General features: G+C 42.6%; 5 protein-coding genes, 3 long non-coding RNA genes and 1 other non-coding gene across 15 annotated transcripts in view; 5 read left to right on the forward strand and 4 right to left on the reverse strand.

Annotated features, from left to right (window-relative positions):
• LOC135339652 (serine/threonine-protein phosphatase 6 regulatory ankyrin repeat subunit B-like) overlaps positions 1 to 24034 on the reverse strand; it is a gene marked incomplete in the record, with an annotated part of 1209744 nt that overhangs the window by 773625 nt on the left and 412085 nt on the right.
• LOC135339716 (putative beta-lactamase HcpC) lies at positions 2960 to 5777 on the forward strand. The gene is made up of 9 exons (XM_064535961.1): positions 2960 to 3226; positions 3311 to 3472; positions 3521 to 3676; positions 3737 to 3891; positions 3945 to 3987; positions 4886 to 4966; positions 5065 to 5172; positions 5250 to 5374; positions 5514 to 5777. Exons 1-9 carry the CDS (start codon positions 3013 to 3015, stop codon positions 5670 to 5672), a joined length of 1203 nt encoding a protein of 400 aa, XP_064392031.1. The 5' UTR covers positions 2960 to 3012; the 3' UTR covers positions 5673 to 5777.
• On the forward strand, positions 4452 to 4558 carry LOC135340577 (U6 spliceosomal RNA). Its single transcript, XR_010396414.1, has one exon. It is a non-coding gene; the product is annotated as a U6 spliceosomal RNA (small nuclear RNA).
• Positions 5752 to 6751, reverse strand: LOC135339879 (uncharacterized). The gene is made up of 4 exons (XR_010396118.1): positions 6603 to 6751; positions 6469 to 6549; positions 6152 to 6417; positions 5752 to 6007 (listed from the first exon to the last, which is right to left on the reverse strand). It is a non-coding gene; the product is annotated as an uncharacterized LOC135339879 (long non-coding RNA).
• Positions 7301 to 9779, forward strand: LOC135339876 (uncharacterized). Its single transcript, XR_010396115.1, has 4 exons — positions 7301 to 7416; positions 8785 to 9210; positions 9300 to 9489; positions 9563 to 9779. It is a non-coding gene; the product is annotated as an uncharacterized LOC135339876 (long non-coding RNA).
• LOC135339658 (uncharacterized) lies at positions 9913 to 15564 on the reverse strand. 6 transcript variants are annotated; one of them, XM_064535879.1, is made up of 18 exons: positions 15083 to 15564; positions 14967 to 15008; positions 14830 to 14910; positions 14500 to 14780; positions 14352 to 14442; positions 13308 to 14266; positions 13176 to 13260; positions 12655 to 13114; positions 12303 to 12601; positions 11991 to 12254; positions 11879 to 11936; positions 11559 to 11789; positions 11334 to 11480; positions 11207 to 11272; positions 10825 to 11154; positions 10376 to 10782; positions 10081 to 10326; positions 9913 to 10030 (listed from the first exon to the last, which is right to left on the reverse strand). In XM_064535879.1, exons 1-14 carry the CDS (start codon positions 15317 to 15319, stop codon positions 11253 to 11255), a joined length of 3255 nt encoding a protein of 1084 aa, XP_064391949.1. In that variant the 5' UTR covers positions 15320 to 15564; the 3' UTR covers positions 9913 to 10030; positions 10081 to 10326; positions 10376 to 10782; positions 10825 to 11154; positions 11207 to 11252. The 6 variants fall into 6 exon arrangements, with proteins under 6 accessions (XP_064391949.1, XP_064391951.1, XP_064391950.1 ...); XM_064535881.1 differs by having other exon boundaries at positions 11559 to 11744; positions 14967 to 15014; XM_064535880.1 differs by having other exon boundaries at positions 11559 to 11759; positions 14967 to 15014.
• LOC135339863 (uncharacterized) lies at positions 16322 to 18772 on the forward strand. The gene is made up of 4 exons (XR_010396087.1): positions 16322 to 16838; positions 16954 to 17032; positions 17108 to 17158; positions 17318 to 18772. It is a non-coding gene; the product is annotated as an uncharacterized LOC135339863 (long non-coding RNA).
• On the reverse strand, positions 19484 to 20759 carry LOC135339740 (adiponectin receptor protein 2-like). The gene has a single exon (XM_064536004.1). The coding sequence runs from the start codon at positions 20608 to 20610 to the stop codon at positions 19582 to 19584; it is 1029 nt and encodes a 342-aa protein (XP_064392074.1). The 5' UTR covers positions 20611 to 20759; the 3' UTR covers positions 19484 to 19581.
• Positions 20824 to 22232, forward strand: LOC135339722 (adiponectin receptor protein 2-like). Of its 2 annotated transcripts, none has more exons than XM_064535969.1 (2): positions 20824 to 20921; positions 20978 to 22232. In XM_064535969.1, exon 2 carries the CDS (start codon positions 20982 to 20984, stop codon positions 22128 to 22130), a length of 1149 nt encoding a protein of 382 aa, XP_064392039.1. In that variant the 5' UTR covers positions 20824 to 20921; positions 20978 to 20981; the 3' UTR covers positions 22131 to 22232. The 2 variants fall into 2 exon arrangements, with proteins under 2 accessions (XP_064392039.1, XP_064392040.1); XM_064535970.1 differs by having other exon boundaries at positions 20829 to 20921; positions 21023 to 22232.

The following is a 24034-nucleotide window of genomic DNA, read 5'->3' on the forward strand; positions in this document are numbered from 1 at the left end:
GTAACACAGGACTGGATGTCTGGAGCTAAGAGAGATTCTACTGTCTATATGACTCATCAGCTTGCAGCAACACAAAATGAGTAGGCAGGCCGGGGCAGTCACTTCAACCAGTTCCTTATATAATACTGAGAAGCTACACGCTTATTTCAGACTTCTCTGAATAACTAGTAACGAATAACTTTGTCTGTAAAATTTATATTGAAAACTCATGTAAAAAAACTTGCCTGACTCAGCAATATTTTTGCTCCCGTGATGTTGTCCAACCTTAAATGTTTGGGAATATCACGTGACCAGTGACTTCCGCTCTAGACATTGGAGATGCAAGAACTCTGAAAACCGCTGTATCTATGGTTTTAGGTTCATTTTGTGGAAGATTCTGTGTTCCTAGACCTCTAGTTCTCGATGCATGTCAATTCTGTTTCACCATAGCACTAGAAGGTACTTCCGCTCTAGACATTGCAAGAACTCTGAAAACCGCTGTAGTGTAGAAAGAGGGATTGGAAACGGGATCACGTGGGCTTATAAAGTGTGTGTAATAAACGCAAAGGCCAGTGGACAATCCAGGCTGCTTCGTATATTACGAACAGCGCATCAAAGAAGTTGAGCACTCCTCCTTCACCCCCCTTGTCTTCTCAGCTACAGGAGGTATGGCAAACGAAGCCACTGCTTTCTATAAAAGACTTGCCTCATGTCTAGCAACGAAATGGGACCAATCATATAGCTCTACCATGTCCTGGCTACGTTGCCGCTTGACATTCTCGTTCCTCCGCTCGGCCATCCAATGCATACGTGGTGCAAGATAAGCATTGGCCATGCCCTAAAGCAACCACCTATGGACTTGGCCAACTCTGAACTTAGCTTTATTTAATTTTTCTGTACACTTTCCCTATAGGGTTGGAGAATGAATACCTGGACGACTGGGACACTGGGAAAAATCTGTTTCTGGCCGTAAGGAGCTTATTAAGTGCACTGGATGCTGTAGTGATGCCACAAGGACTGAAGTTCAGAGTCACAGTCAGGTACGTATATACAATGTGTATTGTAAACCTAAAACTCCCCTCGTCCCTTTGCAGTCAAATCATTCATTGACATGGTAGGGGACCTGTTCATCCTCCCTGACGCAAGTGCCTTTCTGAGTGAGCGAATCGGCTAGAACCCTCTCAAAGTGTTTAACTACATTTCTATTTGATGCACATAATTATTTTTGTACGTGTGATCAAACAACCATAATTATAATTATGAATCGAATCAACTATAATACTGAGAGTATAAGAGTGTGAATACACAATACGCTAACGTGATCAAGCTATTAAATTGTATTTCCCTCGTAAATCATCCATTCATAGCTACAACTTTGTTGCTAAAGTCAGTGCAGTTACATGATGCTGGCACTGCTAAATATCTTGAATCCTTCGTAGCAACGGGATATAAAGGTTGAGTAATCTAATCGGGAGTGATACAAACTGATAGGGTAACACAGTGCAAAACTCACAAAAGTTTTAATTCCAAGTTTTTTGGGCTAAACCTTGTTCAAATTTAAAATAGCGTTGAACATCCAATGTTGTGACGTCCAATCTGACCGGGACCCATCAACATTTCTAACAGCTCGGAAGGTATTGCCGATACCGCTGTTGAGGGGAGGTTGGACTTCTGTAAGAAGGCAGAGAGATTGCCACGAGACAGATCGTCAGCTAAATCATTATCAATACCACGAATATGTTCAGGAATAAGGTTGAAGCTGTAGTTAGCTTCGAAAAAACGCAAACAACAGAGCAAATGCATCATCTGTCTGTCCCTGCAATCGAATTTTCTTTTTTTTCTTTTAAGTGCTGTGACTACTGCCATATTGTCACACCGAAAGAGGACGTTATCCCCTTGCCAACAACCACCCCACAAGGCTGCTGCAATGATGATGGGGAGCATTTCTTTGGTTGCAATGTTTTCAGCGGCATAACTTTCATATAGGACCCACGGGATCTGAAACCAGTGATGCCTGGTATATGCACCACAGCCCCAGGAACCTGAAGCATCCGACGTAACAATCTCTGATGGAATTGTGGTGCTAGAGAACAGAGTGATTCCATTGCGAACTACCTCGTTTAAGCGGATGTGATGATGATTATGGGGCTTGGATAAACCCCCTACAGCAGTGTAGATACGCCTTAAAAATGCCATTCAGAACTCATTTGCAGCGATCTTTCAGTTGCAGCGAATGCTGTTTGTCGCCCCCAGTAACCATGCCTGCGCACTAGTGCCTACAGCTATTGCAGCGGTACGCATGCGCACGATTATAAGTTATACCGTATAATTATACTATAATGAGTTTAACATGCATAGTTACAGTCAATCACAGCAGACGGAGTGGAGGAATGAGCTTGGTAGTTTCTAGTGAACATAATGCGACCAAATCTGTCAATTCAATTGTCAAGTCAATAGTGTTTTTCCAAGGAACTGAATCTCCACAACCATACAAAGAGAGGCAGTGTGTGACTATTAGGCATATCGCATATCACACCCCGCAATGAAGCAGGTTAGTTATAGAACATCCTTTTACAAATTCTCATTTTTTCCGCATGCAATCACAATATGGAATAGACTGGTTAGCCACAAGGACTTTACTTTAGTAGACTGTACTAGTATAAGTTCTTTTAAGTCACATCTGTATTCACATCTAGTTGACATGTTGTAACTATTAAAACGTATGTTATAGGACTCACTTCACCCTAGCTTTTTAGCTATTTGTGTATCCTTGCAATTAATTGCTAAATCTTTCATAAAAAATAAAAAAAATAAAAAAATAGGCTAACTTCATTAATTACCACCTTCATTTGTGCAAAGGCGGCTAAGGTGGCAAGATTGTTACATATTATTCTTGTGATCCTTTACCCATAGGATCAGGAATGGAAAAGGGTGAGCAAATCCAAAAAACAGTTTACATAACTCAAGTTATGCTAAATGTTTACTGATCTTTACCTAATCAATGATAATGATAATACTGTATACAAGCCAGCCATGTTGCAGTGTACGTGTATGTGTAGAGTCAACTCTAGATCTATCAAGCTTTTCTCTCGTTTTACAAGTGCTTTGAGCTCTGGGACTGCACAGGCAAGAAGGTTGAGGCTTCCCTCAGCTGCAGCAAAGCCTAATACAGTGATCGCTGGCGTCTTTTCTGCAATTCAGCCTGCATTTCACAGCCATCTGCTAGCTACAAGACAGCTCAGCTACGGTGAGATGCCAATCAGTGACCAGTTGTGTATGCTCAGACTTTGATAAGTGTGTGTAGCTGCTCATGAAACATCACACAATGCAGACAATGTAGAACATGATCAATTTATTGAGGCTGTGAAAACAGAGTTGAAAACGGGTGATGGGTACGTAAAGGATCGGCAATTGTCCTTCCTTTCCTCAATAACCAGTGACGTATCAGATGTTACGGTTCAACTACTGAAGAAACTGAACTCTGAAACGAACCGTGAGCTTATTTTAGCACTTTTAAAATGTGCCGTAATTTGAATTACAGTGTCTGGAGCCGAGGTGTACGACTTGGCAGTTGCTGTGTTTCAATCCAGAGACCGACTCACAGATGCTGGAAATATTGCAACTACACTGTTTGAATACAGTGGAGAACTTGGCGACTCAAACGCTTCGTACACCTTTGCACAATTGCTAAGAACAGGTGACTATTAAGCCATTCATGAATAGATTCCATGTTACCTCGATTGTTGAATGACTGCAGGGCAAGGAGTGTCTCCAGACGTAACAAGAGCAGGCCAAATAATGACAGAGCTCTCAATGAAAGGCCACCCATATGCTCAGTTCACACTCGCTGGAATGTACTACAGTGGTATGGGGATGGAACAAAACTTCAATAGGGCATTCACGTTATACAAAGTAAGCTCAACAAACAATAATCACTATAATTATATCTGCTCTGTTTTGTTTAGGTGAGCTCTCAAAACTTTATTCCTGAGGCTTACAACATCTTAGGTGAGTCCATGGGGTGTGTGTTTACTCAATCAGCCCACTGATCTCATTATCAGCTTATTAGCACTACATGTACTTGAGCTAAGTGGCTAAAGGACTTAAAGTACAAGCTTGGGCAGTGAAGGGAGTGGCTACTAAGCTCAAGGGAGACATAGTAGTATATAGTGAAGAATTAGGTCCCTATAGAATTTGGACCGTATCTCCCCTTGTACTATAGGTATTCAGTTCAAATAAACTCTATATGATTCCTCAATAGTTTGGCTAATTGCTGTTTCAGTGGTGAACAAATTTGAGCTGATTTGAGCTTGTTTAATAAATAGAGTGCGAGATTCTGTAAAGCTTGGGAACAATTACGCTGGCCGTTCGACAGCTAATCTGTTGTTGATTCTATGCATTCCATTCTCACCACAGACTAGTAATAGCGAGTCGTCTCGTCTACATATAGGTTCACTGCACACTAGCTTAGTGTAGTTGCTTCGGCACTACATATACTAAAATTGGAACGATACAGAGAAGATTAGCATGGCCCCTGCGCAAGGATGACACGCAAATTCGTGAAGCGTTCCACATTTTTCCCTTTTGATTCCCTTTCAAATAATAATAACAGGTTGCTTTAGTCTTTGGTGACATGATGAATGTTTTGTCCATTTTCTTGTATAAACTATGCTAGTTTTAATCATGCTAAAGATATGTAGATATGTATGAGAATATTATATACACAAAAATTGTTGTTCAAAAGCATTTAAAACGAGAGTTAGAGAGCTTTTTCTAGCATCAAACATGCACTAGCAGCACTTGTAAGCTAGCATTTTTGTGGTAAAATGTTCTATAGGAAACCTTGTATGTGCTCCAGCAAGCTGACTGTTAATAAAATGTGTGCTTATGCTACTCTACATTGCAGGGGAGATGTACAAGAATGGGCAGGGTGTTGCTGAAGATATGACTGAAGCTGTAGCCTGCTACAAAAAAGGAGCAGAACTGGGTACAGTCCATGCATAACATATTAAATTGTCAGCACTATAGCTTCTTTCAATCACATCTTTCACAAAGCCACCATGCACAATTAACTGACTCCTTTAGGTGACCCTATGGCCCATTTGTCCCTGGGTGTGTGCTACACTCACGGTAAGGGTGTGGAGGAGTCCATGCTCAAAGCATTTGAGCACCATACTGAAGCAAGCAAATCAGGTATTTATATAGTAGACCTATACATAATTTCACTTAGCTGCAGATATTCATGCACCGGTGTGTCTCACAAATTTCAGGTCACCCCATTGCTCTCTACAACCTGGGAGGACACTACTTTGCTGGTAAAGGAGTGGAGCAGAGCTTTGAGAAAGCATCTGAGAGTTTCCAACAAGCAGCGAACATTGGATTTGCACCAGCTCAGGTATGCCTTATATATAGTTCAGGCTGCATTGTCAAAATTGCCTCTATACACAGTACCTGTTCAAAGATTATATGCTCTAGACCCATATATGACTGCATTCCTGTTATTTTGCCTTATATATATATACATGCATGTGCAGGTAAACCTTGGCAACATGTACTACAATGGTCTGGGGGTAACCAAGGACAAAGCCAAGGCTAAGGAACTGTACAAACTGGCAGCTGACAGAGACAAGAATGCAAAGGCACTTCTCGAAGAGATTGAGGCAGAAGAGAAGAAAGAAGGAGGAAACAGTTAGGACAGATTCTGAATTATTATGATTTATATGCATGCCATACCTTGCATTAATTCTTTAATTTCTGGGCATTTGAATTAATAATCATGACTCAATTATGCAAATAAATGACCTGCAATGATGATAATAATAATTATAGAAAATTAACTATGCATAATTATATATATAATTATATATGCTGAGTCTGCCTGTTTTAGTTCTCCCAAAATCACATGATGTCATCTTTCTTTCCCGACATAGCTCCAAGATAATGCCTGTGAGCCGTCTCGTGTGAAAGGAGAGAGAGGGAGAGTCACCAGGCTAGTTACTGCACTGGTCAGCTCTTCAGTATTCGGGGTCTACACAGGGGGGAAAACTATCACTTCTCACTTTACAGCAAGGTGATATATAAGCTGTGTGCACATGATAACCTAGATGTGCAGAACAAATTACCGAGTTGAGTGACACTAAAAATGCTTGTATCCACAGTATTGTCTGTTTACCTCAAGGTCTGCCAAGTGTCTTGCAATGTTGTACATGTTACTGAACAGTCCGCCATGCAATAGCTGCCACTAGTAAGTCTCAGCTGAAAGGTGGACTGTGAGGCTCTGTTAGGACTGTGGAACGAACAAACTGATATTAGAGTGGAGCTATTATGAGATGCTACATCCTTTATTCATTTATTCAGGACATGTATAGGAGGGGGAGTAGCAGCTGACGTCGCTGGGAGAAGTGCGGTGGGTGAACAACCAATTCGACGAGAAGCTGCCTATAATAATTTGTGATTTATCAAGTATTATGCGTCATTATAGTTTCATACCATGAAATTGGGAACAAACTGTGTGTCGGGTGTTCCCTTTCTCTTCTTCGCAGGAGCCCCCCCAGTCACCTGGCCTGGTATCTGGACGTACATGTGTAATTTTGTGGGATGTATAACTTTATAGTTGTTCTCACCACACATGCAGCTAGGTATCTTCTGCCCACCTGACGTGCTAGCGACCTGTAGCTAATGTAGATTATACAATAATAGTGTTGTGCCAGACAACTGCACTGTCCAGACAACTGCACTGTACATGTATTCAGGTTTGAAGTGAATGGTAATTACAGCACTCACTGGTGGGGGAGAAGTCCTTGGCTTGTGATAGCCACAGGTGCATCGGATGGCCCTCCCCAGCACATCCACGTTGCTAGCGTTTCTGTGATTGGGGCACCTCTCGACTTCTTTGGATACAAGATCCCACTTGGTGCCTTTCCTATAGGCCTCTCTCCTCTCCCGAACGGTTTACCAGTAGCTAATTCCTTCATCTTCGACGTCCAATAAGAGTCTGAGTGACCTTTATGGGTACTAGCCATCTTACAGAACGAATTGAGAACAGAATGAGAACAAGTTCACTGAGAAAAGTGCTGCTGTTCTCGTGCTAGATCTACTTAACACGCATGCGCGTTCTTATTTGTTCCAATTTTGTTTCAATTTTGTTCCAATTTTGTTTCAATTGTTTCAATTTTTGTTTCAATTGTTCCAAACGTTCCAATTGTTCCAATTCACGGGGAACCGCAGCACAAGGAAGGGCGCTAATCGCTAATCTTCCTCATGAAGGGGGAAAAGGGGGAAAAGAGGGGGGGGAAAAGAAAAAGGAGGAAGGAGAAGAAGAAAAGAGGTTCACCTAGGTAGCAAGCAACCAACCTTTGTACCTTGAATTGAAGAAATGGAAACTGCTCTGACGGCGGAAGGGACTAGAGCATGCCAGCGACAGGAGAATGATTGGAGGTAGATGTGAACAAGCCTATAGCTAGGCCTATTAATAATAACATTGTTAATAACATCGGTAACAAATCACCGTGACCTGACCTGACCCTATACAATAATTATGGTAACCAATGGTATATTATAATTATCATTTCGTAACAATTTAAACAGTAGACAAGTCATGACATTGTAAAGATCAGAATGTTTTCGGTTTGAGTCTCCTGCATTATGGGGAACAGTTCGTGAATGTCTGTACATGTTTACTACCACCTCTATACATAAGTTTTACACTCCTTGTTGCGTTTGGCACCGACAGAAAGAAATTTTGTCAGATTCTTTGGCCTAGGACTTAAAATCGCGTACGATTTCAATAAACGACTTGCCCTGCAAAAGATAAACCATTGGTGACAAAAAATATGTACTTGCGACCCTAACGTACTGTCTATAATAACGAGACCCTGAGGCTGTGAGTGGGTGTGGGAATGTATTACATTCCTCACATGTAATTTTCTCTGAGCTGAGAGCACCCACTTCTCTCAGTCCTTTGCTTACAGACAGATTCACTCCAGACCTATAATTATGCACAAAAAATCATGCATACACACTAGTAAGTTAATTACCTGAGCAGTGCAGTGCAAGCTCCCCAACACCACCAGCTGCTGTGTCTCAGTCATATAAGGACATCAGCTGTCCCCATGAAATCCTCTATAGAGTGTAATATTACAGTGAACAATCAAAATCAGCAAACACTTACGTGAAGGTTTCGAGGGTTTGACATACAGCAGTTCCTCACGGTCTTAATCAGATGTGGAGGGTCAGAAACTTCCCTCATCAGTGAAAGGATTTGGCACCTTGTATATATACCAGCTCAAAATCGTGAAGTTTGATCAACGCCTGTTGACAGAATTACCACCCAAAGTACCTCCTAGAACCTTATTAGAGCAAATTAGGTAAGCATACCTTACGTCTCAAGCCTGCCTCCCAAAAAGGCTCATGGAGAAGATCACCGAGATATTCCCACAAAGGAGTTGCGCATGGGGAAACTGGAGCTTGTTAAAGAGGCGCTGATCATGAACACCATCCTAGTTCGGGAGAGGATGGCTCACTATCGGACAGAGAACGCTCAAAAGCCAGCAGCACCTCACGTAGTAATCTACTCAGTTTTTATAAACATAAACATTCCTCAGATTCCGAGTCAGAGGAATCTTAACTCTTGTTGCACCAAATTAGTTTGTTGGTGTGAATTCCTTGTTGCATGTTTGTTGCAGATCTATTACACATCATTCTATCATTAAATGCACAGTGACACACACAATGGAAATGTATGTTATTACTTACTCCTGAGAAAGTGGCTGAAAATGAGTATAATTATTATGTACTTACATGTAGGTATTGTTTTTACTATTCCAAGGGGATTTGATCAGGGCTGGGAGTACTGAGGAGTCAAAGCTCGAGCAGATGAACTAAGAGGAGTCAAAGGGATTGTAGCTCGAGCAGACGGACTGAGAGGAGTCGAAGGGGTCGTGGCTTGAGCAGACGGACCGAGAAGAGTCGAAAGGATTGTGGCTCGAGCAGACGGACCGAGAGGAGGAGTCGAAGGGGTCGTGGCTTGAGCAGACGGACCGAGAAGAGTCAAAAGGATTGTGGCTCGAGCAGACGGACTGAGAGGAGTCGAAGGGATTGTGGCTCGAACTCTTCCAGGTGACCCTATATGGCCCATTTGTCCCTGGATGTGTGCTATATACACTCACGGTAAGGGTGTGGAGGAGTCCACGCTCAAAGCATTTGAGCACCATACTGAAGCAGACAAATCAGGTATTTAAAGTAGACGTATACACAATTTCACTTAGCTGTAGATATTCATCACCAGTGTGCATGTCTCCGAATTTCATGTCACCCCATAGCCTCCTTCACCGGCCTTCATAGTCCCTAAGTGAAGTGGGAAGTGCGGCCTGGGATCGAGGCTAGTCACCCCATTGCTCTCTACAACCTGGGAGGACACGTCTACTTTGCTGGTAAAGGAGTGGAGCAGAGTTTCGAGAAAGCATCTGAGAGTTCCAACAAGCAGCAGATATTGGATTTGCACCAGCTCAGGTATGCCTAGTTCACTGTACACTGCATGTACCTGTCCAAAGATTATGTATTCCTGTTATTTTGCCTTACGCAGGTTTACCTTGGCAACATGTACTACAATGTTACCCATGGACAAAGCCAAGGCTAAGGAATTGTACAAACTGGCAGCTGACAGAGATAAGAATGCAAAGGCACTGCTCAAAGAAATTGAGGCAAAAGAGAAGGAGGAAACAGTTAGGGGGCAAACAAAGGGGGGGAAAGAAGAAGAGGAAGAAAAAGAAAAGAGGTTCACCTAGGCAATAAGCAACCCTTTACCTGTGAAATTTGAATGCAAGAAATGGAAACTGGCCCAATGAAGAGAATAAAACATGCAGAGAGGATAGAAAGAAATCTAGCTAGGCCTATTATTGTTATGAAATCATCCACAATCCTATCACCAAATCATTAATTTGTACAAAATAATCATTTGTACTGATTTACGAAAACATAGACATTGAAAAGATAATTATGAGTCAGTTTGAGTCTCAGTCGTTTGTTCTCTTGAAGGACCAGCTCGAACACCCTGCAAAAGATAATTATTACTATAGCGACTGTATTATAATTATTCCTCACATGTCATTTTCAATCCTTCTGAGCTGAAAACCATATTGTGTGAGACTTCTCCTACTCCATGCACTTCTCCCTGTCCATGCACCTTGAGAGCTTAATTTGCTTACAGATTCACTCAAGACCTACGTAGATGCACAAAAACTCAGTACATACACACTAATAAGTTAACCTGAGCTTGCGCTCCTCAAACACCCAGCTGCTGTAGATAGAAGGACATCAGCTATCCCATGAAATCTTCTTAACATTGATCTATAGAGTGTAACATTACAGTGAATAATCAAAATCAGCATGCACTTACGTGAATGTTTCGAGTGTTCGTCATAATTATGTGGAGAACTTCCTTCATCAGTGAAGGGATTTGCGTATACCAGCTAAATTGTGTTAACAGAATTACAATCCAAAGTAGCTCCTAGAACCTATTATTGTTATTTTTGCGATCTGGATATGTACTCGAGCCAGTTGAATTGTAGTGGTGACGCAAGCGGGGCACAAGCGTGGACACTGGCTGAAATCTATTACATTACAGTGAATAATCAAAATCAGCATACGTGAATGTTTCGAGTGTTCGACATCCAGCAGTTCCTCACGTCATATGTGGACGGTCAGAAAAAAGTAGAAACTTCCTTTATCAGTGAAGGGATTTGCGTATACCAGCTCAGAATTGTGTTGACAGAATTAACATCCTAAGTACGTAGCTCCTAGAACCTATTATTGTTATTAGAGCAAATTATAATTAACTGAGCATACCTTACGTCTTGCAGAAGTAGATCAAGTTTGTTGGATACAGTTGCGATCTGTTTCGGATACGTACTCGAGCCAGTTGTATTGTAGCGGTGACGCAAGCCATGTCTTTTAGAAGTAGATCAAGTTGGTTGGATACAGTTGCGATCTGTTTCGGATACGTACTCGAGCCAGTTGTATTGGAGCGGTGACGCAAGCCATGTCTTTTAGAAGTAGATCAAGTTTGTTGGATACAGTTGCGATCTGTTTCGGATATGTACTCGAGCCAGTTGTATTGTAGCGGTGACGCAAGCCATGAAGTCCCCCCGGGGCACAAACGTGAACACTGGCTGAAATCTATTACACATAATTTTAGTTAAATGCACAGTGACACACACAATTGACATACCTTACTCCTGAGAAGGTGGCTAAAAATTAATGTGTATAGTTATGTATCATGTCTTGGCTTGTTGCTCTATTGGACAAAAACAAAATTAATGATTACAATTAATTATCATTATCTATGGTGAACTTACTGAGTTTCCACTCCTCTCGCTTAGAGGCTAACCAGTCCTCTTTTGAAACCCCTGCTGTTTTGGGGCAGTAGCGCTGGCCGCGAAATTGCGTGTGCCCCCCAGTGGACACACCATCACCACACTGCCCACACGAGTACTGTTTTCGGCCTGTAAACAGACAATAAAATGAATTAGTTTGTGCTATAGACATAATAAAATGAAATTTAGTTTGTGCTATTGACATACCGCTGGCTGTTGTAGGTGGCCCTGTCGAGGATTTTCCAGCCTTACGGTGACGCCATATGGTGGTTCTAGACAGTGACATACCGCTGGCTGTTGTAGGTGGCCCTGTCGAGGATTCTCCAGCCTTACGGTGACGCCATATGGTGGTTCTAGACAGAGGTGGAGGAGCAGTAATCTCCACCTCAACTGCTGCAAGAGAGACATCTGTAAGAGGGACAGGTGGCGGAGGGGGAGCTGTGAGAGATGGTAGAGAGGGAAGGTTCTGACCCCTGTTCCTCACTCTCGGAGTGAAACACCGTTAGGTATAACATAAGATTTCTTACCTGCAATACCCCTTGAGTCGAGAGCCTCCTCGGGCTCCTCTCCCTCATTAGTAGACTCCTACGAGATTATTACATACATACACACACACACACACACGTTTAGTATTCTTACCTCGTCACTAGAGCTTTCTGGGGGGGGTGCACAGAAGGAGTCAAGGTCTGGGCCGCCACCAATCTTCTCAGGACCCTCTTGAAAACCTTCATCCTCCACCCCATCGAGTCCTTTCTCGACTTCGGTGTCTAGGTTAGGCTGGAACACATCCCCAGATTGGGTGTAGAGGTACTCGACCCCAAACAGCTCCCCACTGTATTTGGCTGGTGGCCGATCAGTAGGGAGGAGAGAGAGCCCCATCAGATCTTGGCTCAGCTTGCTCACCTGCACACAATTACAGTATGAGTATATTAGTCAAAACAGTATAATTACCTTTTCCTGAAGAGACATATTAAACGTCCGAAAAGGGGATGAGGATGTAGGGCGTGCTGCTGCCAAAGCCCGTGCCATAGTAAATGTTCGAGAAATTGGCGAGGGTGCAGGGTGTGCTGCCGAAGCCCGTGCAGCATTCCACCTTGTGAGGCCTTCCAGGAGATACGCCTGATAGTGCACAGCACTAGCAGACGTCCCTGGAATGAACCTCGCCATGTGCAAATGGAAGCTCTCAAGTGAGGTAGAGCCCCTGGCACACCTCACTGTAGGGAGTGTCACCCCTCCCTTGGTTAGATGCCCTGTCATTAGTATACATGAAAGTAAGCACTGATACTCACACAAGATGACATACCTGTTACAGTATACAGGTGTATATCTTTAACGTCCTGAAGACAAGCCACATGATGGCGCTGTTCCTGCCAAATTTCTGGCATTCCCTCTCCTATCAGTGGCACTCCCAGGCTGTCAGTGGCCTCTTTCAGAGTTAAGAGGAGCGATTCAATGAGGTGGATGGTGGCTGCCGTTCCCCGAGTCCTCCTCTTACAGTGCCTGGCCAGTTCTGCGACCTTGATGGCCTTCTTCGCCGCTGACTCAGAGGGGTTTCGCAGGCCAGCAACCATCATTTCCCCCAGTTTTGCCTCTACCAACCGCTGGTAGTCCGTTTCGTCCCATTCAAAAATGGCAGTGGACAATTTTGCCATAAAAGTCCCATACAGTGGGTGGGACTTACTGGTGCACCCGCCTGACAGTCTTCTCATAAAATGCCAGGAGTCAAGGCGCACTTCAAGGCCATTCCACCGACTAAACAGAGCCTGGAAAAAGATATATACCAGTATAATTATAGAGAATGAACAAAGGTTTGGTTTTGCATACTTGGTACTTTGAAGGTCCGTTCTGGGTGCAACAGTCTCTGTTGGTGTAGAGCACGTTCGGGGTTGAAATATGGGCCAGCTCGTACCTGAATATAAACAGTAATTTAATCATTTACATAAAAAACGCGCCTACCTCCCCATCAGTCCATTTGCCATCCGAGCCAAACTTTCGTTTGACTCTGAGTCAGTGAGGATTGACACTAGCACCTCCCCGCGCTCGTTGCCAACGTTTGTGGCCCAGTTGGCCGTGTCGGTCTCTGCTCCTTGCAGCTTTTTGGCAATTTTTTTCGTGGAGTCAATTTTTAAAATTGAGCCGTACGTTGAAGTTGCTGCTGCCAAGAGCAAAGGGAGCCTATTCCAAACATCCCGGGTATATACGGCAAGGAACCACTCACGAGATGGGAATGGTGGCAAAGAAGGGGGTTCGATGTATTGGCAATGAGTGGTGTGTTGCCCTATGCCGTCTCGATGCCGCTTGCAGTCACTTAAATATCGCAGCTGTTGTGCCAGAAAGTGGTCTGAATGCACCTCCCACACTTTGTTACGGAGGGCTGATGGGCTGTTTCCCAGCGTCCGGCTACGCAGGAGGGTTATAACAGACTTGTCACACCCATACTGCCGAGTCAAGACAGCGGGAAAATGGGACCTCAGGCCTTCGTCAAGCTGATCGAGGATTCGGTGGTCCCAGGCTGCGTACGTACCTTTGCAGATTCTACACTCATAGTATTCAGCTGCCAGGTAGTACCTATCTTTGAAGTCCAGAACCACTCGAATATTGTGGTAAAGACCTTTGGACCACAGATTGTATCGTGTTGTAGTACACTGAGGACACTTGAAATCGACCTTCCAAAGCATCCTCGGCGCCCACAGACACAGCCTTTTGAGGGTGTAATCCTCTGGATGTGGCTGAGCAGAGGGAATGCGATCATGGCTCGGGGGGTGCCACCAGATCTTTAGCTTGTCTGTGAGCTTCCCCTTGGCCACAAACATCTGTCTCCCAATCCAATCCGCATCTGCCTCACAAACATGATTTTTCCAGTACTTTGGCAGCCTGTCTGAATAGTTTGACTTGCGAGGAGATGGCGTGAGCTCCTGTAAAATCAAATTGTTGATGTAATCTTAATGTAGAGCTTATCTCGTTAACTAGAGACAGGACCAAGGGGGTGGTTTCACTTACACGTGTAGTGAGAGGGGGAGAGAGAGTGGCTGATGTTGCTGTTGTCGCTGTGAGAGGGAGAGTAGCAGACGTCGTTGTGGGGAGAGTCGCTCTAGGAGGGAGTGTGTGTGTGTGTGTGTGTGTGTGTGTGTGTGTGTGTGTAGCATACGTTGTTGTAGGAGGGGGGGGAGCAGACGTTGTTGTAGAAGGGAGAGTAGCAGGCGTCGTTGTGGGGAGAGTCGCTCTAGGAGGGAGTGTGTGTGCGTGTGTGTGGGGAATTATTGTGTGTGTGTGTGGGGGTAGAGATGGGGCAAACGTAGATGTAGGAGGGAGAGGAGCAGACGTCTGTGTAGGAGGGAGGGCAGCAGACGTCCGTGTAGGAGGGAGAGTAGTAGTAGGAGCAGCAGGTAGAAGTGCGGTGAGTGAGGAACCAGTTCGATGAGAAGCTGCCTATAATAATTTGTGATTATCAAGCATAATGCGTCATTATACTTCATACCTTGAAATTAGGAACAAATCTTGGGTCTTGTGTTCCCTTTCTCTTTTTCGCAGGAGCCTCCCAAGTCATCTGGCCCGGTATCTGTACGTACATGTGTAAATTTATCAATTTTTTGGATGTATATTAATTGTTCTCACCACACTTGCAGGTCTCTTCTGCCCACCTGACGTGCTAGCGACCTGTAGCTAATGTAGTTATTATACAATAATAGTGTTGTTCTACGTGTATTCAGGTTTGTAATTACAGTACTCACTGGTGGTGTAGAAGTCTTTGGCTTGTGATAGCCACAGGTGCATTCGATGAGCCTCCCCAGCACATCCTTGTTGCTAGCATTTCTGTGCTTGGGGCACCTCTCGATCTCTTTGGATACTAGATCCCACTTTGTGCCTTTCCTAGGCCTCTCTCCTCTCCCGAAAGGTTTTCCAGCAGCAAATTCCTTCATCTTCAACGTCCAATAAGAATCAGAGTGACCTTTGTGGGTATTAGCCATCTTAAAGAACGATTTGATAGCAGAATGATAACAGAATAAGAACAAGTTCACTGTTTTTTTAGAACATATGAGACAAGTGCTGCTTTTGAACCTCGTGCTACTTAGCACGCATGCGCGTTCTTCAATTGTTTCAAATTTGTTTCAATTTGTTCCAATTTTGTTCCAATTTCATGGGGAGCCGTAGCATGCGAATTTTTTTTTTGAGCCAACTTTCCACTTTTTGCATTATGTAGGCAGATCTAGTTGCACTGGGCATTCTCAGTAAATCTCAGCTAGGGTGCTGCTGCGCTCTTTCAAGCATTGCATGGTGCTCGTGGGTGAATTTGAACTTGATTTGAATGGCTACTATGGTTGATATATGCGGGTGCAGATCCAGATCCTATGCAACAAGAGCTGGCCAGACTGAGGAATGGGTGCTGGGTGTCTGACTATGTAAGCTCCACAGCCTCTTGGTACAATTACAAGTCTTTTACCGGTATAATTTGTGCGTTTAAACACAACACAGGGTATTGGCACTTTGACTTACTTGTTCAGCAAACAAAGGTACGGACATAAATGCTGCCGTTATACATGTATAGTCTGGTAGTATAGTATAAAATAATTTTATTATTATTCATTTTGCTAATGTGGTATGTGTACATAGAATGCAGGCCAAACTAGTACTATTGAGGTGATTTCAAGTCAGTACTGGAAAGTAGCGGAGTGCAAAGGTCATATGGATGCTACCAAGCATTGGAAGAAAAGAAAGGTATTAAATAATCTGCGTTTACATATACGTACGTCTATATGTTTGGTGTTTGCGACACTGTATTTGATACAGAATGTGGTTGGTGCTGACACTGTTCTCTGGTATCTCAATCCAAATGGGCAACATTGGACTTTGATGGTAAAAATAAAGTACTCACTCTGTTATAGTAGACAATGCTGTACTACGATTCATTTCGTCCTAACGAATGTCTATACTTTGAGACACCAACCATGAGGTATAAATACTTTGCAGTGACTTAAGGTTACGGTCAACCGTTTGCTCATTAATTATTCATGAGCTAGATCTAGTGATCTTTTCCAGCTAGAATGAGCTGGAAGTCCAGCTGAAACGCAGTAGTCATTTCATGGCTCAAATAGACATTTTTACTGTAAAGCTTAGGTACAGTCTACTGTAGCTTCACTATATGCAGGGCGGGTCGAAGAGATATTTTGAAAAAAGGCTACTGAAAGCTCACAAGAGGCTGTTTTCCTTGGCTCTGGCCGCCATTTTAAGTGGAGTTAGTCTACATATTATTATTTTGTGAGAGTTTGTTGGCCTGGAAAGAAAAAAACGCTTCGACCCGCCCTCCAGAATGGTAAGAAGCATCATATAAGACCAAGAACACAGAGCTAGAAGTGTTTTTGGAAGTTTAAAATGACTACTAGTTTTGTGTTGTTTCTAGTAACTTGATGATCGCTCAGAGCTTCCACTGGAAGATGTTTTGAAGATTGATACTTGTCATACAGATTGATACACCGATATATTTATCATGTATGTGCTTCAAACTTCTCTCATGGCATTTATAGTTTCACAAAAATCATTATAAGAAAATCATGAATATTCATGAGCAAACTGTTTACCGTAACCTTAATGTACTTTATTATAGAGACTTTTTGGATGCTGAAGCTGTAGCAAATGGTGACCAGGTGTTTGAATGGGAAAAGTGGACATTCCAAATAGCAAAGGTGTGCATGTCACAAAGTCAATGCAACTGTCGACTTGTCGTGTATTTATTGCATGTGTCTGTACATGTTCTATAGGATATTCCCGAGCAGCTAAATCGAAGAGATTGTGGAATATTTGTTATGCAGGTAAGTGAAGTGATACACTCTATTGAGTGTTTGGGGTTAAACATGAAGTGTCATAGTTCATGTCGATAAAGTATTTCAAACAATATGTGGAACCGAATTTCTCTTTTTTTTATATAAGTATGACTGTAAAAACTACTGGTAGTTTCGCTTAAATTCCAGGGTGTAAAAAGTGCTGGGATCTCTGTGGAGCATATTTCTACCCTTAACAAAGACGATTGTACATTTCTTGTCGATAGCCAAAGTGAACGTGGTATAAAGTATCTTGTTGACATGACGCTGGGTTTATGCAGTTGCACAGCTGGTCAAGATGGCTCTCCATGCTCACACCAAGCCGCTGTTGTTAAGCACTATCACATACCTGCTGTAAATTGTATTCCAACACTTTCACCCGAGTCGAGGCAGTTTAGCAGGCATTGCTCTTGGTTTTAGTTCTGCAGTGCAAAGCTGTAATTTTTACTCGTCTCTACACTAGAAAAAAGACGAGGAGGTGTCAGCACACAGTTCCCATACTAAAGAAGTTGACAATCCTAATTTTAGTGGAACTGAATGGGATTTGATTAGAGGGCTAGCATCTGAGAATGGCCAAGGTGATACAACTACATGTACAGACGTAGGTTTAGACACAGACAAAATTGTGTCCGACATGGAACAAATCTTTGCTGACATCACTGTTCGTATCAAAGAAAGCTCTGTTGTTGCACAAGGAATGGAAACGTTCATTTAAGAGGTATAAAGACATGTCAAGTCGAGGAAAGTTTGCTAATGCTGCCCTCGCAAGTTCCCTTCATCGATTTGGATGGGTTTTTGGTAGGACAATCAAAAAATACTCAGGGGGGATTTCTTCGTCGTGGTCGTCGAATTCCAGTAAATGCAAAAGCATCTGGAAGACGACGTGGCACCCTCTCCAGAGGTAAAGCGAAAGTCACACCGGGAAGACCTAAGCACGCATGCTATCCTAGAACTAACACCATGACCACCAGAAAGCCTGCTAAGGGAAAAAGACTACATTCGCTAAGCGCTAATACAGCTGTTGGAATTCAAAATGCTGGAAAGTGGTAGTGCACTATCGTGAACTTTGGAATAATTATCCAGGATTTAATTGCAACCTTTGACCTTTTATTGCATTCTTCAAAACCACAAGATATGGAAATTAGCCTTCCGTGGCTAGGGTATAAATTTGGCTTGCTGCACTGGGTATAGTAAGCTTTCCAAGCAGGCAAATAAAGAACAGAAGCGCTAAGCTGCTATATGCAGCAAAGGTCAAGAACCCAGAACAAGAATGTTTAATCCTTCATTAAACGTGACCCTATTGACCCTGGCGTTCCTCCTCTGGTTACGTATATGCTCGATCAGAGGCCGCTCTTGTATAAAGGCCGCACTCAAATAGTAGCCTCCCTTGCTAGCAAAATGAAACATTTAGTAGCCGCGGCTCCTGATCAAGCATATACGGTATGTCATATATTTTTTGCCAATGGTTTATCTTTTGCAGGCAAGTCACGTCATTTAACGCGATGCAACCGTCAGCACTTTATGTTACCTAGGCTGGCCTTTTGTGGTGAATGTTCCACAGGAAGCCTTGTATGTGCTGACTGTGATAAAATCTGTGTCTCTACATTGCAGGAGAGATGTACAAGAATGGGCAAGGTGTTGCTGAAGATATGACTGAAGCTGTAGCCTGCTACCAAAAAGGGGCAGAACTGGGTACATAATTATATATAATTATAATTATTGGGTCTCAGTCCATGATGAATTGTCAACACTAAGCTTCTTTCAATCACATTTTTCGTTACAAAGTAGCCACCATGATTCCCTTGCTCTTGCAGGTGACCCTATGGCGCCCATTTATCCCTGGCCGTGTGCTACACTTATGGTAAGGGTGTGGAGGAGTCCATGCTCAAATTATCTTCGCACCATACTGAAGCAAGCAAATCTTAAAGTTCAGTAGATTACACAATCCCCCACAATGTGTAGCACCATGTTTGTGGCGACTACAGCTTCTCTTATTCCCTGTGCATGATTGTATTGATAATCTACTCATAATAGGTATCTATGGTCTACTTATATTTAATGCATTGTATGCATTGTACATACATGTTTTATTGTACTACTACATGTCTTGTCGATCTACAGGGAGGATCCATTTTGTCCCCTATTGAGTCATCTGATCATGGCATGGGATTCGTTAGGTGGTGGCTTCATTACGGAATTTTGCTGCTAGCTATAATTATACAGACAATGTGGAATAGAGAGGCCACTATAATTGCATGTTCATACAGTCATAGACTACATGTAGAAATAGTTGGTTATTGTATATAATTATACTGGTACGCGATTCAATTATTATTTTGACTATTTGATCACAACTTATGTGCACGGAAAATAATTATAAGTGATCACACAATACTATATATATAGCAAGCATATCAAATTAAATCAAGGGTCTCAATACAACTACCGACGTTCAGACGGTATGTGATCATGTTCAACAGTGCATTATAGTGCACCAATGCAGCCATGACGACACACACATGAAATAGTTGATGGCTGCTTCCCCAGACATCGAATATTCCTGGGAAAAATCGCTCTGGAATCCTCATGACGTACAGAGAAGCTCCAAATATGTACACAGTCCCCATCAAAACAAAACCCCACAACGAATAGGCAGTAGTCGACACTATGTAGCCATCCCTGAGGAAAATGTGCACAAAAGGAATTGCAGCGTACAGTCCAAACATAACAAAGACGGCAAATCGAAGTCTTCGAAATTTTGGAGTCGCAAACTTATTCCACATGCTGACACACACGCACAGGGTGCAGAGGCACAGAGAGATGACTATGTAGGCATACTTGGCATAGGTGGTGCAGTAGAACCCATAGTAGTAGGCAGGTACCGAGGAGCCGGTGATAAGGAACGATATACCAGTGTAGTCGAGCCGGTGCAGAACACCGTGTACTCCCTTCGAGTGGTTCGAAAACGTGTGATATATTGCGGAGCAGGCCAAGCACAATACAGCACCACCAAAAAAGCATAAGAGAGTGGCTTGCTCTTGCCACGGTAAATCGTGAATCTGGATATCCTCGAAAAGAAACGTTATGTAATCACCAAAGATGTACACATCAGCGACCAAGATGACAAAGAATAGGGCACCAAGGAGATGAGTCCAAATGTTTAACGTCTCTGTGTGGAGTCGAAAAATACTTTTGACACATCCACGAAATGAGTACATTGGGGGACGATGGTTGTGCAGAAGGAATTCGTTGTCTTTTAGCCAATCGGGAAGCGAGTCAAACGAAATCGAATGCCATGCCCAGCTGGCAATTTTTTTGATATTCGAGCGAAGGGAGGTACTGGGTGAACGATTGTCTCGGTCTGCATCTGTTGGCTGTGATACTTTGGATATGGACAACTGCTCTTCAGATTTCTGTCTTCGTCTTCCTTTGGAGGCAGACATTGTGAAAGGTCTATCAGAGATGTCTGATCTATACTATGTCTGATTCTGCGTTCTCTAATAATCGTAGCTTTTTGTCTACATAATTATAGCGGGTAATTTTCGGGGGACAAAATATTCCTGGTTCAGCAATATTGAGACATTTCGTGCACTGCAGGTAAAGGTAACCTCCAACCACGAAAACCACGAATATTTTGCCCCCCCCCACGAAAATTGAGTTGTTATTTTTTGCACGTGTCGACCCTTTGTCTTCAATTTAGACACTGACTGACTTAAAGATTTATTCTTTCTCTGCTGCACATAATTATAAAAAGGTCAGTTATCTATAAATCATTATAACAATTAAGTAAAGTTGATTGCTTTTTATCAGATGTATGGTAGAACTGTATGATCGATCAGACATCTCTGCCGATAGACTCTTCACAATGTCTGCCTCCAGCTCCATGGGAAGACGTAGACGTATACAGCAGAAAACCCCATCTGAGGAGCAGTTATCTATATCCAAACAATCACTGCCAACAGATGTACATGCAGATCAATGCAACCGTTCACCCTCCCCATCTTTCTTTCCTACCACCTCATCAATACCAGAGCTTGAAAAGAAAATTTGCTCGAAAATCCCAAAAATGTCAAGCTGGGCATGGCATTCTATTCCGTTTCACTCCCTTCCTGATTGGCTAAAAGACAACGAATTCCTTCTGCATAACCATCGTCCCCCAATGTACTCATTTCGTGGATGTGTCAAGAGTATTTTTCGACTCCACACAGAAACGTTCAACATTTGGACTCATCTCCTTGGTGCCCTATTCTTCATCATGCTGGTCGCTGGTGTGTACATCTTTGGTGATTACATAACGTTTCTTTTTGAGGATATCCAGATTCACAATTTACCGTTGCAAGAGCAAGCCACTCTCTTATGCTTTTTTGGTGGTGCTGTATTGTGCTTGGCCTGCTCTGCAATATATCACACGTTTTCAAACCACTCAAAGGGAGTACACGGTATTCTTAGTAGACTTGATTACACTGGTATATCGTTTCTAATCACTGGCGGCTCAGTACCTACCTACTACTATGGATTCTACTGCACCACCTATGCCAAATATGCCTACATAGTGGTCTCTCTGTGCCTCGGTACCCTGTGTGTGTGTGTCAGTATGTGGAAGAAGTTTGCGACTCCAAAATTTCGAACACTTCGATTTGCCGTCTTTGTTCTGCTTGGACTGTACGCTGTAATTCCTTTTGTGCACATTTTCGTCAGGGATGGCTACATAGTGTCGACTAATGCCTATTCATTGTGGGGTTTTGTGTTGATGGGGACTGTGAACATATTTGGAGCTTCTCTATACGTTATGAGGATTCCAGAGCGATTCTTTCCAGGAAAATTTGATATTTGGGCAAGCAGTCATCAACTATTTCATGTGTGTGTCGTCATGGCTGCACTGGTGCACTATAATTCACTGTTGACCATGATCACATATCGTCTGAACGTTGGTAGTTGCGTTGAGAGCCTTAATTCCATTTGATACGCTTTTGAAGCGTTTTACATTATTTATTTTGGTACATATTTTCCATTTCACGATATTTATTATTTTTACCATATATCATGTATAACATAATTATCAATATCATGTATAACATTTTGGGTCAGATCATTAACTACCGTATATACAGCGGGTAATTTTCGGGGGACAAAATATTCGTGGTTCAGCAATATTGAGACATTTCATGGGTAATATTTTCGTGGTTGGAGCTTGCACTGCAGGTAAATCGTAGGCAAGGTCGCTTCATTCGTGGGTAAAATATTCGTGGTCAGGCCTCCAACCACGAATATTTTGCCCCACGGAAATTATACGCTATACGAAATTGATTATAATTCAGAAGCAACAGTGCAATACACATATACACGTGCACATTTTTTCTGAGACGTTTATCAACCAACCACGTGCACACTACCACTACCCAGAGTTCGGGTTGTTATAAAACAGGGAATGAGAAATGAGGAAACAAGAAATAAGAAATGAGGAAATAAGAAATAGGAAATGAGGAAATGAAGAAATAAGAAATAGAATAATAATAATAATTATATTTATGGTTACGATCATCACCATGGCATTAATTTTCATCACAAATTATGACATTGTTATTATTATATAGATGCACAAAAGTAATGACTGATATCAGCCAAGAAGCTAGTAGGTGACTAAGTATTTAGTTATCAAATATATAATTATAGTGGCACCTCCACACAGTACAGGTTGTCGGACACATTGTAAGAATTAAATTTTACCATCGCTTCAGATGGCACAGTGAGCTTTCTTCATTAAAGGTAGCATCAGCTTTCACTAGGCATTGCTTGTGAGAATGGTAATGGGAATTGCTTTCTTCACCCTGTAGCGAGATTGGATATGATACCAGTACAGTGTACTAATGTCATTACTTCCTGCAGCTTTACGACAGGACTGGCAGATCATTAGAATTTGCTTGGTTTGACAAACAGTTTTAGAGGTTTCTTTGCTGTTACTATACTTACATGTAGATGTTGACATTGAGTCCAGTCCATTGACTATCACTTGCCCACCGGATTGTGAAATCATTGAATGTATTGCCAGTATAGCCACGCATAGGTAAATTGTTTGAGACTGTGAGACTGTAGGACAGTACATGTAAGTACCGTTACGTAGGTAGATATATCTGATGTCTGAACCATGCCAGTCGTACATGGCACACAAGTAGACAGAGGTAGAGAGTGTCACACCGTGTACCAGAGGAACATAAGTTCTGTATGGTGGCAGAGCACCAGGAGACTTGTCACCAGGAGGTACGTACCTGTAGCTCAGTAGATGTTAGCTTCGTCTTCAGATTTGCTCTGCCCAGCTCATTTCTTCATTTCCTCATTTCCTATTTCTTATTTCCTCATTTCCTCATTTCTTCATTTCTCATTTCCTCATTTCTCATTCCCTGTTTCATAACAACCCCCAGAGTTCGATGTTTAGAGCGGAAGTGCCTGTCACGTGAACCATTACGTAACAAGATTGAATTCTGACTCATTCCTAACCAATTTTCTCCAATAGATAATTTTGGGAAAATTCGACCTATATAAGAGGGCCAGGGAAGGCTTTGAACAGCTAGCTAGCTGAAGCTATCCTGGGTATTTCCAATCGTTTTGTGAGTTACTATTAGTCACACAGCCTGTGTCACAGAACTATATATCCAGCTGGAGCTAAGGCTTAGCTCCAAGCTTTTAACTGTCTATGACTAGACTCTCAACAGCTTGCAGCATCACAAAATGAGCGGGCAGGCTAGCGTGCAGTGTGTATAACTACTTGTAATGCAAACCATGCACCCCAATTACGCCAGCATTGAAACGATTCTGAAGGAAAGGATTTGATTTTGTATGCTGGCTTAGGAAGTAGCTACATGTAGTACA

This window comes from Halichondria panicea, chromosome 8, assembly GCF_963675165.1.
Source record: "Halichondria panicea chromosome 8, odHalPani1.1, whole genome shotgun sequence".
NCBI classification, from domain to species: domain Eukaryota; kingdom Metazoa; phylum Porifera; class Demospongiae; order Suberitida; family Halichondriidae; genus Halichondria; species Halichondria panicea.

Coding starts and splice junctions, on each gene's coding strand:
- LOC135339658 (XM_064535878.1), bottom strand. CDS start 15,319: ATGGCTAATACCCACAAAGGTCACTCTGATTCTTATTGGACGTTGAAG. Junction 14,781..14,829: donor GATTTGTTCCTAATTTCAAG/GTATGAAGTATA, acceptor AAATTATTATAG/GCAGCTTCTCATCGAACTGG. Junction 11,790..11,878: donor CGACTCAAGGGGTATTGCAG/GTAAGAAATCTT, acceptor CATCTCTCACAG/CTCCCCCTCCGCCACCTGTC.
- LOC135339716 (XM_064535961.1), top strand. CDS start 3,013: ATGTTGCAGTGTACGTGTATGTGTAGAGTCAACTCTAGATCTATCAAG. Junction 3,227..3,310: donor TACAAGACAGCTCAGCTACG/GTGAGATGCCAA, acceptor CACACAATGCAG/ACAATGTAGAACATGATCAA. Junction 5,375..5,513: donor TTGGATTTGCACCAGCTCAG/GTATGCCTTATA, acceptor ATGCATGTGCAG/GTAAACCTTGGCAACATGTA.
- LOC135339722 (XM_064535969.1), top strand. CDS start 20,982: ATGGTAGAACTGTATGATCGATCAGACATCTCTGCCGATAGACTCTTC.
- LOC135339740 (XM_064536004.1), bottom strand. CDS start 20,610: ATGTCTGCCTCCAAAGGAAGACGAAGACAGAAATCTGAAGAGCAGTTG.